At 38.6% G+C, this 14,407-nt stretch overlaps 1 protein-coding gene across 1 annotated transcript in view; it reads right to left on the bottom strand.

The window, feature by feature from the left end:
- Positions 1–14,407, bottom strand: part of LOC142662963 (uncharacterized) — a 119,616-nt gene that overhangs the window by 56,035 nt on the left and 49,174 nt on the right. The window contains exons 11-13 of the mRNA XM_075841257.1: positions 13,351–13,392; positions 11,528–11,554; positions 9,900–9,935 (exon numbers count right to left, since the gene is read on the bottom strand). Of these exons, the coding sequence (XP_075697372.1) occupies positions 9,900–9,935; positions 11,528–11,554; positions 13,351–13,392 (105 nt within the window). The remainder of the gene's footprint in view (positions 1–9,899; positions 9,936–11,527; positions 11,555–13,350; positions 13,393–14,407) is intronic.

The raw sequence follows: 14,407 nt of genomic DNA, 5'->3' as shown, positions 1-14,407 counted from the left end.
ACCGCATTTGTAACGACCTGAATTCCCTTACAATTTTTTTTTATTAAAGATAAACAATAAATGATGTAAACCCCAAAATGGTGCCATTGAAAAATACAACTCATCCCGCAAAAAAACAAGTCCCTATACAGCTACGGTGACGTAAACATAAAAAAAAGTTATGGCTTTTAGAATGTGAGGGTAAAAAAAATAAAAAAAAATAAAAATGGTTTGGTCATTAAATCACAAATAGGCCTGGTAGTTTAGGGTTAAATTGTACGGGCATGCGCCGAATTGTGTAAAAAAAAAAAAAAACTGCTGTAAACTAAGTCAAACAAGAAGTGGTATAAGAAAGAGAAAAGTGTCCAACATGTCTAGCAAAATGTGCCAAATTTATCATACAGCGTTTACCACTGATGAATTATCTAAGTTTACACTGTCTAAAACTTAGACAGTCTTAGTGAATCTGCCCCTCTGTGTCTCTTCATACATCTGGATGACAAGAGAAGTCTGAGGATCTATTTTCTTTGCTGTCACATTATTTTGTTTACCAATATTAAGGACTAATTGATATTTTAATTCACTGATCAATCCAGTGCATCCCAGTACATTCCTCCACCACAAGGGGGTGCTATGACATAGGGATCGATCAGTATCGGGCTGATAAACATTTCTTTACATCATCTGTATTGAGCTTCCAGGTTTCTAGACCTGAAATATGAAACCTGCCTCTAATCATACATCGATCAGACATCCAGCATTAGTCAGTAATATTACCAGGTTGTAGAAAGCTCTTTTTGTGACCCACCGTAGGCCATGTCAGGTGTTTTCTATTTAACAGTGACTGAATCGGGAGCATTTTAATTTGTTTACTCCCGTTTCATTTGTGAGGGCAAAAGCTTCAAGAACATAAAAATAAAGACCATAACCTTGACAATTAGCTATTCTGTGTGAGATCAAGTGCACTAAGCATATCCAATGCATAAGTGAATACAGATTTCCAGTATTCTAAAACAGAAGTCACTAAGGCCTCATGCACACGACCGTAGCCATGTGCACGGCCGTGATTTTCGGGTCGGCCGGCCACGGAGTGTCAGCCGCGAGACGACCGCATATCGCGGGCTGTGCACATGGCCACGTCTATTATTTTCAATGAGCTCCTGGGCCATGCACGGACCGTGGAAACCACGGTCGTGTGCATGGACCCATAGGAATGAATGGGCCGCAAGTCTCCCATGGATTTTCGGGGGAATTGCGGCCGCAAAAGCACGTTCGTGTGCCTAACCTATTAGGAACCACTTTCAATATATTCAGCAGATCTCCAGTTTGTAAGTACCTACTATGTGATCTTGACCAAGGAGACAAGTACCAGTGACATGGTTCTTAGCCTGGTGTCAGTGACTTTATGACATCTCTGGTGTCATTAGTAAACAATATTATCTGCTGTTCTTACCCAAAGAGCCACATATACCTCCCAAGCCACTGTTTGCGAAATGTGAGCCTAACATATTACAGCAGTTTCTATCTAGAATACATTTATTTAAAGAGGCTCTGTCACCAGTTTATAGCTTCTCTATCTCCAACCTAATCTAATAAATGCTTTGATGCTGATAACTACTGTTTTATTGTTTTTTTTTGTTTTTTTTTTATTATTGACAAAGTTCTGATGATTTTTACATTTATGCAAATTTTTGGGAAAAGCCCAACTGGGCGTTTTTTTTGTTTCACCAAGTGGGCGTTGTAAAGAAAAGTGTATGACGCTGACCAATTATCCTCCTCAGAAGCAGTCCTGGCATGGCTGGAGGCGATGTCTGGTCATTCTCCTATCACTCCGGTGAAGGAACTGCGGGAGAGTGACGTCACAGCGTGATCTCGTGAGATCACGCTATGCTGTGAATAATCTGGGCATGAATGAAGAGAAGTGTATGACGTGGATTGGTCAGCTACAGTGCCTATGTGCTGCCCTGACAAGTCTGTACAGAGCAGCGATCCTACAAGCCAATCACATAATCTTGATTTCATCTACCAGTCTAATAAGAGAGATATAGGACCCCATTGTAATTAATAATTTCTGTATTCTTAAACTGGTAGAATTGAGATATTGGATACAAATTATCACAAATAAAGGCTATGGACAGCTTTGAGATGCAAACAGTGATTACCTGGAGTTGAAAATTGTGCACTAAGTTTCAGACTACAATCTTTATTCCTTCATTCATTCTTAGACCCCCTGATATCCAATTGGCAAACTGCTTCTAGTTTAAGACTTTTCTCATGTTGGCATGTCCCTCCCAGGTATACATGCTTGATGTGAGGTCTGTGAGTCCAGGATGCTGAGACCTTCACTAGCTCTCATTTATCAACACAGCTTTATTCCTGTACTGATTTCTCCTTCTACAGCTAATGAGGGATCTCTCCTTCCTTGTGTTGATACAGACACTGATGCTGAGTAGTGTGTGATTTCCACCTCTCTACCCCTGCATAGTCTGTAATGGATTCTCTCTTCTCTCTTTACACAGATACACAACCTGTGTAATTCACCCGCTCATCCTGTGTGCTTTCTTCTCTCCACACTCTAATCTGCATGTATACCTTCCTTCTTCTCCCTGCAGCTATCTCTAAGGGTATGTTCACACAGCTTATTTTCAGCCGTTTTTTGGGCCGTAAATGGAAAAAAAACTGTGTTTCGTTCCCACGGGGCATTTTTTACGTGGCCGTTTGGAAAAAAAAAACAAAAAACGCCCCGTAAAAAAGAAGTGCATGTCACTTCTTGAGGCGTTTTTTATTGGGTCAATAGAAAAACAGCTCCAAAATCAGCCGTAAAAAAACGCATCAAAAAAACTTTTGATGCATAAAATACGACTGAAAATCAGAGGCTGTTATTTCTTGAAAACAGCTCTGTATTTTACAGTCGTTTTTTGTTTAGCGTGTGAACATACACTAACACTGTCAGAAGGGAGTGCAGGAGTAGAGATAGTCGACACAGCCAGTAGCAGTGTTTTTTAGGATCTATGTCAGATACAGAAGGACGACCAGCTAGGTGAAGGAGTTCGGCTATGTTCACACACTTAACAAAAAACGGCTGTAAAATACGGAGCTATTTTCAAGGGAAAACAGCTCCTGATTTTCAGCAGTTTTTTAAGCATCAAGCGTTTTTTGATTAATTTTTTACGGCCGTTTTTGGAGCTATTTTTCTATTGACAAAATGAATAACGGGTCCAAAAACGGCTCAAGAAGTGACATGCACTTCTTTTTTACGGGGCGTTTTTTTACACTCCGTTTTTAAAAACGGCCGCGTAAAAACGCCCCGTGGTAACAGAACACCATTTTTCCCATTGAAATAAAAAACAGCTGAAAATAGGCCATGTGAACAAACCATCACACAGACTCTACAGCAGAAAAATGGTAGGAACTTTTTAATGAAGACTATTTAGATATCAATTCAATGATGTCCACAGTGCTTAAAATTAAGCAAATATATTATTGACATTATCCAAATAGTTATTTAAATTTACTAGAAATTTAGAGCACCTTTGTATATATTGTAAATACGCACAACATATTCTTTGGCAATATTAATATAACATAATGTATGCTGATAACTGCAAGTAGCAATTCTTCTTCACATTTTCGAAGTCATACTATTGCAACGTGAACTGCAAATGTAAATTGTTTTGTACGGTTTGTTAGTTTGTGTTGCCTTTTAAATTAAATCAAATATGTATAAATCATATATCAGAGTCCTACCTTCAGTCCTTGCTCTCCCTTTGTAATTTCCATGAGCGAAATAATAGAGAAGACACAACAGAAAGCAGTAGAGATAAAGAGTAATGCAAAATTAAACAGAAAATTCTAGGACTCAGCATAATTTGCCATGCAGAACCTAAGACTCTGTATAAGACAAAGCACTTGCTGGCATCACACTCACTTTATTAATTTATGTGTGGAATGAAGGCTTAGTATACAAACACAGAAAGTATAACATGCGTGTGAGAATGCAGGTGTGTGTGGTGCCAGTAATGTACTGGCTCATCGACAGAAATCCTTTTAAAATCCAAGTTTGGAAAGGAAAAAGCACCAACATAAAGAAATTCATTCTTCATAGGTTTGGATCAAATTTCTACAAATATTTAGTTTCCGGACTTGTTCTTTAACTACAAATAGTAGTCAATCTCCAGGCATTTTGTTTATTTTACTTAATATGTCTATGAGATGCATGGAAACCATCTATTCTCTGGACATTGGTGCACTTTTATTAAAGGGATTGTCCAGGGTTAGAAAAAGGGTCTGCTTTTTTTCCTCAGAAATACTGACACTCTTGTCCATGGCCATGTCTGATATTCCAGCTGTGCTCTACTTAATTCAATGGGATTGAGCTACAATATCAAACACAGCCCATGGACGAGCGGCGCTGTTTCTAAAAAACAAATCAGACCATGTTATTCTGTTACTGGACAACCCCTTAAGGATCTATTTCAGTAGGTGAGAAAAAGAAAAAAATGCACGGCGCCACCATAGTGCAGATAAAATAATGTTTAAAGGAAAAAAACAAAAGGTGAGGTATAAGCTCACCTATAAGGGTATGTTCACACGAGGTCATTACGTCCGTAATTGACGGAAGTATTTTGGCCGCAAGTACCGGACTGAACACAGTACAGGACAGTTGTCCGGCAGCGAGGCAGGGACTCCTAGCGTCGTACATAACTATGATGCTAGGAGCCCGGCTCCCTGCACTGTGTTCGGTCCGGTACTTGCGGCCGAAATACGTCCGTCAATTACGGACGTAATGACCTCGTGTGAACATACCCTAAGGGTATGTTCACACGGCCTATTTACGGACGTAAATCGGGCGTTTTTGCCCCGAATTACGCCCGAAAATAGCGCCTCAATAGCGCTGACAAACATCTGCCCATTGAAAGCAATGGGCAGACGTTTGTCTGTTCACACGAGGCGTATATTTACGCGCCGCTGTCAAATGACGGCGCGTAAATAGACGCCCGCGTAGAAGAAGTGACCTGTCACTTCTTTGGCCGTAATTGGAGCCGCTATTCATTGACTCCAATGAATAGCAGCGCTAATTACGGCCGTAGTTGACGCGGCGTTCAAGCGCCTGCACATGCCGGTACGGCTGAAATTACGGGGATGTTTTCAGGCTGAAACATCCCCGTAATTTCAGCCGTTACGGACCCCCGCCGTGTGAACATACCCTAAGAGTTGTGCTTGGTCAGGCACAACTCTGATGTGTGCATGCGTAAATATGGAAATAGCTGCTGCCAAGGTCCAATTTTGGTCTTTTTCTCTCACTTGTTTTCACATACTAATTAAATTAATCCTATTCATATACTAATACGTAAGTAACAAACTCTTTCCTGCCCTCTGCTTTATGTCAGGCCACTAATTTCCAAGTGTCATATTTTCTAGACAACACCTTTCTTATTCTCCGAATTACCAAATGGCTCTATAAACGGTTCTTCTCTGTGCTCAAGCCCATGTAGGCAGCTCTTTGATGTACCTGATATTCTTTCCCCAGCTCTTCTCTATGCTGGACTACTCCTGGCACTGTTCCTTCGATGTACTAAAAGCACCCCTTATGAAGCTCCTTCCGTGCTAGACCACCTCTTTCCCAGCTTTATTATCTTAGATGCCTATTGTTAATGAAATTTGATTTAGTGGGGACTGACTGACTTGAATTAATTCCCAAACTCCTGTTCCCTGCTTTTAAATGTGCCATGCTCCTCATTTCCCAGTTTTCTATGTGTCAGATCAAACCTTGTCAGCCCTTTGCAATTTTCTAAAATGATTGATTCATCTACCGTAATCTTCTGCCTTCAGAGCACTAGTCAATGACTCACAAAATATCTGGAGATGGCAATATCTGAGTAATACGCAGAGATTTATATGTTGATGGTCAAACACACAGATGGTAAAAGGAGAAGGATTTTGATGAAGCACAAATCCCTCTTGTCATATAGCTTATGGATATATATATATATAGTTCATGACATCGGAAAGTCTTTAGACCCTTTCACTTTTTTCACATTTTGTTATGTTTAGGCCTTGTGCTCATTTTTTTTTAAATCAAGTACTTTCTGCACTCAATACCCCATAATGACAAAGTGAAAACAGACTTTTAGAAATTTTTGAAAATTTATTAAAAATGAAAAACTTACATTTCGTATGGACATAAGTATTCAGACCCTTTGCTATGACACTTGAAATTTACCTCTTCCATTTTCTAGATCATCTTTGAATTGTTTCTACATCTTGATTGGACTTCACCTGTAGTAAATTAATTTGATTGGACATGATTTGGAAAGACGCACCCCTGTCTATATAAGGTCTCATAGCTGACAATGCATATCAGAGCAAAAACCAAGCCACGAGAAGGAAAGAACTGCCTGTAGAGCTCAGAGACTAGATTGAGTAGAGGCACAAATCTGGAGAAGGGTACAACAAATGTCTGCAGCTCTGAATCTTCCAAAGAGCACAGTGGCCTCAATAATTCTTAAATGGAAGAAGTTTTGAACAACTAGGACTCTTCATAGAGCTGGCCACCCCATCAAACTAAGTAATCGGTGGAGAAGTGCCTTGGTAAAAGAGATGACCAATGGTCACTCTGGCTAAGCTACAAAGATCCTGTGTGCAGATGGGAGAAACTTCCGGGAGGTCAACCATCACTGCAGCACTCCACCAATCTGGGCTTTATTTTAGAGTGGCCAGAAAAAAAAGCCTCCCCTCGGTAAAAGACACATGAAAGCCCGTCTGGAATTTGCCCCCAAAAAAGCACCTAAAGGACCCTCAGACTGTGAGAAACAAGATTCTGTGGTCTGATAACACAAGATTGAACTTTTCAGCCTCTATTCTAATCATCATGTCTGGAGGAAACCAGGCACTGCTCATCACCTGCCCAATACCATCCCTACAGTGAAACATGGTGGTGGCAGCATCATGCTATAGGGGAGTTTTTCAGCGGCTGGGACAGGGAGACTGGTCATGGTTGAGGGAAAAATGAATGTAGCAAAGTACAGAGATATTCTTAGTGAAAACTTGATTCAGAGTGCTCTGGACCTCAGACTAGGCTGAAAGTTCACCTTCCAACAAGACAATGACCCTAAGCACCCAGCCAAGACAACACAGGAGTGGCTTAGGGACAACTCTGTGAATGTCCTTGAGTGGCCCAGCCAGAGCCCTGACTTGAACCAAATCGAACAATCTGGAGAAACCTGAAAATGGTTGTCCACCGATGGTCCCCAACCTGACAGAGCTTGAGAGAATCTGCAAAGAATGGCAGAAAATCCCCAAATTGAGGTGTGCAAACATTGTGGCATCAAACCCAAGAAGACTGGCGGCTGTTATCGCTGCCAAAGGTGATTCAACAAAGTACTGAGTAAAGGGTCTGAATACTTATGTCAATAAAATTTTAGTTTTTCCTCTTCAATACATTAGCAAAGAACTAACATTCTGTTTTCCCTTTGTCATTATGGGGTATTGAGTGCAGAATGATGCGGAAAAACTGGAATTTTTTTATTTTAGCACAAGTCCTCAACATAACAAAATGTGAAAAAATAGAAAGGGTCTGAAGTCTTTCCGAATGCATTGTAATCTATAGATGAATATGGGGTTAAAAACAACAGAGAATAAAAGGAAGGCATGCTAAACACAACATACAATTTTTAAATATATATATTTTTTGTGAAACTGCATACAGTATGATCAATCACCATGATCTATTATTTGATGGCAGTGCCATTCCTCTATAGCAGATCAGATCATTTCAACTAGGGGAGAATAGTTCATAAGACATGGTCATTGGATGCCTTAGTGTGGAGCTACATGGGACACCAAATTCCACCATACAGCTTCTTTGCAGAGTCCTAAAGCCTAATGTACTGTACGTCTATTGGTACCCTACTGTGACTTTGTACAAAATGGAGCCGTAATACAGCCATGTGCATGAAGGCTACGACAACAATGGAAGCAGCTTTTAAATGACATCAAGTTAATAGACAGCACTTATTTTATATAATAGGGGAAATAAAATCAAATATACACAATGCCGATATCTACCTGACATGCAGCTTGTAAGAAAATATTGCGTTATCTTTATTAGCTTTACAGAATAAATTTGTACCTAAATTCATTTCATATTTCTTATGCTATGAATCCGCGTTATTGCATATTAAATACCTTAACACATAGATGTATATGCATATCTGTTAGGTATATTAAAATAAATGAAAGATGCATATTTAAAACATCCATGCCACACAACATCACCAAAGACATTCATTTAACTGATACCTTTGCACCTGCAGGCCCTGGAAGCCCAGGTGCGCCTGGTAAGCCAGCTTCACCCATTTCCCCCTAACAACAAGACACATAAGTAATAACATACAAATATGCCAAGTTATTCCAATAGTTTATCCCAAAAGATAATCGTTTCTCCCAAAAGACCCCCAAAGATGCTAATATAGAAGGTTTCATGTGAATTGTTTTCACTATCTAAATACCAGGATGTTTCTATGAAGTTAAAGGGCATGTCATATTATCCCATTTGATACAGATGACTGGTCAAGAGGGAACACTAAAGAGAAGGGAGCTCTGTCTTGAAGCTGGTCGTATACATAAAGATAATAATAATAATAATAATAATAATAATAATAATTGTAATGTCTATAGGATTAACTATAAGAAAACGTGCACTTGCATCTGTTTAAAAAAACTCTAGACCTTAATGGTAACTTCTAGAATTCTAGCATTTACCGTAGTTCATTAGCAGCTGAGAAGAATATATGTGGTGGTCAATGGAAATACATAATACTTGCCACAATATGAGCGAGTTTCCATGTAATCTTAGATATAACATTAGCCAGTATATATTATAGCTGTGTGCAAGAAGAAGTCTACCCTAAGCTGCATCATCTTTTGCTTAAAAATTTGCTGGGCAAGAAAGGGTTACTGAAGAAAGACAAAGGAAACAGGAGATGCATTTTGACAGTTTTGCATATATGTGCCCTTGTACAGTAATAATAGTGTCAAATTGCTAATGTGCTTTCTCCTCCCGGAAAGAGAAGTGTCACCAGAATATATCAATGTTGTATGGCCTAAAGATCTTTATAAAATTATATTCCGCACTGTTGAGTTACTTTCGTGTATATTTCACACTATATCGAAACTGTAGATTTGTTGATTTTTTTGGTAAACAGATGTACATTGGGCAATTTTAAATAATTATCATTACAAAAATATATTTCTGATGTCTTAATGACTTTCACACACTGAACATGAAATCCAATGTTTCATTAAAAAGTCCTAACAAAGTAGGAGCCTACTTAATGGCCTATATTATGAACCGTATCATTACCCTATTTACCGAGCCCAAAATGTTAAAATAATATATGTAGCAATATTTTTACATTTAAAGGCCACCTTTGCAATATATAAATACATATATATATATATATATATATATATATATATATATATATATATATACATATATATATATATCTATATATATATATATATACATATATACATATATATGTAAAAAATATATATATATATATATATGCAAGTGATGTATGTATGATCCACGCAAGCAGGGTGGCAGCAAGGGAACAGTGAGGAATCCTAAAGGTAAGTATATTATTTTCATTTTGGCCACAGAGAATATTTTTTTTTATCTCCGAAAAACTTGAAACTGTTACATATTTTCACCAATTATGTTCAAACAATGAAAAACTAAGGACCATCATGCTCCATTCCATACTTAGATGGGTGTGTGGGCAATGGTAATGTGTCAGGATCACTCTCACAAGCTGTGAAACCAGATATCAGTACAATGTTTCTTCTGTACCAAGTATTACTTTACATTCCTTTGTTGCGGCTGAGTGCTCTAAATATTGTTATTTTTTTACCTTCCTTCCTGGGATTCCCGCAGTCCCCGATTCTCCCTGCAAGATAAATAAACCTATTAGATATATATTTTTTTTTAAGGAAATTAAATGGAAATAAACATCTGACAGGCTCTGGATTTTAGCAAATGAAAGAATACATTATATCATGCTACACTTTAGTAAAGCTGTATAATACAGCAAGGTTGTAAGATCATCCGTGTACATCAGGTAATAGCTCACATCTCTTTTCACAGAGTTCATTTGTAAAGTGCTAAATATAACATTAAATACAAGTAAATGCAATAACTAGTCATTGCAACTGTCATATTTGATTATCCAATGTCGTTTATTAAATACAAGATGCACATTTCTAGTTCACCAGCAAAGAAGAAGAGGACTTAACAGGATTCTCTAGTTTAGAAACCCCTTCAAATACGCTTTTGGGGAATTCTAAGTTAATAGAGGGGGGTGTCCGTTCAGGAACCTGATCTAATAGTCAGAACAGAGAGTGGCTACAAAGAGTGTCTCTCACTTTGGAGGACCCAGCACGTCTGTACATTAAATAGACAGTCAACTGACTTCAATAAGAACGGTGTAATCCTTCATTTCCCCTTTGGTGGCACTGCAGGCATATTGCATATTTGCTGACATGTTCCGCCATAGATTACAGATGTGGTTGTGTTCAGATGGCACTGGTTTCTTTTGGGTGCTCGAGGTAGGGTCCCAACCCGGGTATAGGTTAAGAATTTGTAGTCGGCACACCTTGCTTGTGTTACAAAAATATACCGTGCCATTTGTTCACATGACTATTCATACTGGCTAAATTATGGGAACATATACGAGTTCCCTAGACACAAGTTATCTCTCCATGGTCATCTGACGCTGTCCCTGATGTGGTGAATGTTTCTGGGATCCATGTGTCTGTTTCCTCCTTTTGTTTTTAACCCTCACGTCAATTTCATAGTCCTATTTGTAGGTTATACTATGTTTGAATTGACCCAGTTATATGCTCTATTTTTGCTTGTAGAAATAAATTGACATATTTTATGATGTTATGATGTAAATTGTAATGACAGTTCTCCTAACCCATGCTATGACCTAACTATTTGTACATATTTCTCTAGTGCCCGACGAAGGTCTTATCGACCGAAACGTCGACGTCGCACATGTAGCCTCTGGCATCCATCCAATAAAGATATAGATTACAGATGATCATTGGGTTTCACTCTTGGATAAGCATACTGTTTAATAACTCATTTATGAATAAAACGGATATGGTTATTGGATAACCCATTTAAATGCCAATTTTTAACTGCAGTCTGAAAAACAATTTCAAGTAGTTGTAGGACAGGGTATTTTGGCATCAAATGTTGACCTCCGACAGTCCATCCAGATCCTCACGTAACATTCTTAATTACAATACATAGCTCGTACATGGGAATGTGATGAGGCTTAGGTGCATGTTCTCCTAACAAACTATGGAAAGGAGGTGATATTTTTAAGGCATTGACCATGAACAAACCTTTTATAGCCAAGGCTTTAAAAAAAAAAAAAGGGGTAATGCTTTTCTTTCGTTTTTTTTTTATTGTAATAATTAAAAAGAATTCAGTTAAAATGGGTGGAGAATTATCACCACAAAAATTCTTTACCTTAGTTCCTGGAGGTCCAGGCAGTCCCTAGGAATTAAAACAAACAGAACACGCAATAAGAAAAACTAAATTCTATGATAATGTCTATAAAGTTTAATTCCAGTAACGCTCTGCTACGGGGAACAACCAGATATAACTTGGTCCCATAGACTCAGCATGGTACTTGAAGCTAATAAGCGGCATCATCCTGTCACTGCTATAGAACTATTAACCGAAAGGCTAAAGAATGATACTGAAAGTGTATGTCCCTAAAAAATTAAGTAACTTTGTAGATACATTGCATTATTTATTTTGTTCTGATCCTGCATAACAGCCTGCATTATAGTCCTAAGTTGCTTTTACAATTCTGCAGGCTTCAGAGCTGAAATCTCCCAACATACTTGGTCGACTCAATGTCTGCACAGAGCTTTTACTAGTGATTTGCATTCTCGGAAGTGTCATCTTTAGACCAGGTATTTATATCGAAACATTGAAGTTGGGCACAAGTCGTAGTAATGCCGTAATTTTACTGTGAATCCCGCGGTCAACCCTGTGTTGTTATAGAGCCCTAACCCTAGAGCTAACTGTCGCACTACATAATGAGAGCTCAGCTTAGATGTGTCTGACAAAAAGCTGGTTGATTGTTTCCAGTGATAACCAGCAGAACTGTGAATGCAGCTCTGGACTATAATAATGAATGTAACATAAGATAAAAAATGCAATGTATTTATAATGTCACCAATCTTATTTCTACATACAGTATATAAAATCTAAATAGGTGATCAAGTTGAACATACCCCTCAAGGCATGTGGCCTCTTTAAGGCTATGTAAGCCTTTGAACACTTTTTACACTTTTTTTTTTTTTATAAAACAATGTATTATGATGTTTTAAGCAACTTGGTAATTTTTATTTTTTAAAACTTTTTCGGATACAGCTTCTACATATCCTGGATACATAGAAGCTGTATCTTGCGCTCAAACACAAATCCGGCAAGGTCAACGGGATGGACAGCTTCGGTGACAGCGGGTCCTGCATGTCTTTGACACGTAGGATCCACATGTTATCGATCACATCTAAGTTATGAACTCGTAGATGTGACATATATGAGGTGGATCCTGTGTGTCAGAGACATGCAGGACTCGCAGTCACCGAAGCTGTCACTCTCGCTGACCTGACGGATTCGGGTTTAGGTGCAAGTTATAGCTTCTATGTATCCAGGACATATGGAAGCTGTATCTCAAAAAGTAAAGAAAATAAATAGTAATAACCAAATACAATGTTACTTAAAACACCATAATGCATTGTTTTACTTAAAAAAAAGTTTTCAAAGTTTTACATAGCCTTTAAGCTACAAGACACCTGCTATGGCAGTAGATATGTCACTGTCAAACTGCTAGAATAAATTGCAAACGTAATTTAGGTAGATCAGTAGTTTGTAACATCAGTAGAGCTCAGAGGTGTCACTGCTCACTGAAATAGCAGTATTTAGCCTGGCGCTGCATGGCCATGATGCAATGCGATCAAGGTGGGTCTTCATCTGACAGATAAATTACTGACACTTAGTACAATGTAGTCTTAGCTTTACACTTCATCAGTGTAAAGTTCATCAGGAAATTCTGCACCTTTTCTTTGTCACAGTTTGAATTACAATAAGTTATAGTAAATCATGTCCTTAGACTAATAGTAAATCATGTCCTTAGACTAATAGTAAATCATGTCCTTAGACTAATAGTAAATCATGTCCTTAGACTAATAGTAAATCATGTCCTTAGACTAATAGTAAATCATGTCCTTAGAATAATATTTGTTAAATCACAGGTTTATTGGAAGAGGTAGGCTTACTTTTCCATCTTTACCAGGTTTACCCGACTCTCCTGCTTTTCCCTAAGATAGGAAGAAAAATAGAGATAGTTACACTCAATCGATCACTAATTTTAAATCAGTGTAGCTGCTCTTGTCCAGCCGGGAATAGCATGAGTCGGACTTCAAAGCCTTATGGCGTCTTTTTTTAGTTTGATTTTCTGCTGAGACGAGGATCATTACATGTGAGAGTGTTACTTCCTCTCTCTGGTATTTAAGTCTAGAGTGGAGGAAATAACATTGGTGTCAGCCTCTGGCACATGTGTTTGGATAGTGATAGCCTTGATATAGACAGGAGCAAAGAAAACACTGGAGAAGGAACATTTACCCTCTTTTACCCTATTTCTAGTTAATGTACAGTAACAGGCAGATTAAAGGGGTTTTCCCTATTTCTACTTGCTCACTGTGAATCGTCGACACAGATGTAGCAGAGATTCACAGGTATTGCAGCCTTCTCCTATTCACTTCATGTGAGAAGGCTGCAATACTGTGAATCGCGCTACATCGACGATTCACAGTGAGCAAGTAGAAATGAAGGGCTAGCAGTGTTCGTGCAAGCGCTGCACCCTATTCAAAACAGCTGATCGGTGGGGGTCCCAGTAGTCGGACCCTGACCGATCAGCTATTGTAGACTATCCTGTGGATAGGCCGGCAATTTTTAGGGACTGGAAAACCCCTTTAAATGGAAAAAATCACTAGTACTGTCATATTCTTCTCTACTGTACACAGAATGCATGCAATCACATTCATTTAAAGGGGTTGTCTCATCATGGGCAGTAGTGGCATATTGGCATAACCTTAGGATATGTCTCCAATGTTGGATCACTGTGATCCCTGTGGATTGCTAGAATGAAGTATCAGCGGCACTAGGGAAGCACTGTGCCACTTGATCTCCTGTTGGGTCTGCTCTTTTTCATTTTTCGAGCAGCTGCATTGATGGCCAAGGACTATAATGGCTGACTGCAGACCAATACTTTTTTTTCTCCAGGTTTGTTTTTTATGTGCTGTCCGACCCTTACCTTGACAACTTTTATCAGGA

This window comes from Rhinoderma darwinii, chromosome 11 (assembly GCF_050947455.1).
Source record: "Rhinoderma darwinii isolate aRhiDar2 chromosome 11, aRhiDar2.hap1, whole genome shotgun sequence".
Taxonomy (NCBI): domain Eukaryota; kingdom Metazoa; phylum Chordata; class Amphibia; order Anura; family Rhinodermatidae; genus Rhinoderma; species Rhinoderma darwinii.
This window is presented reverse-complemented; position numbering and strand designations above follow the sequence as displayed.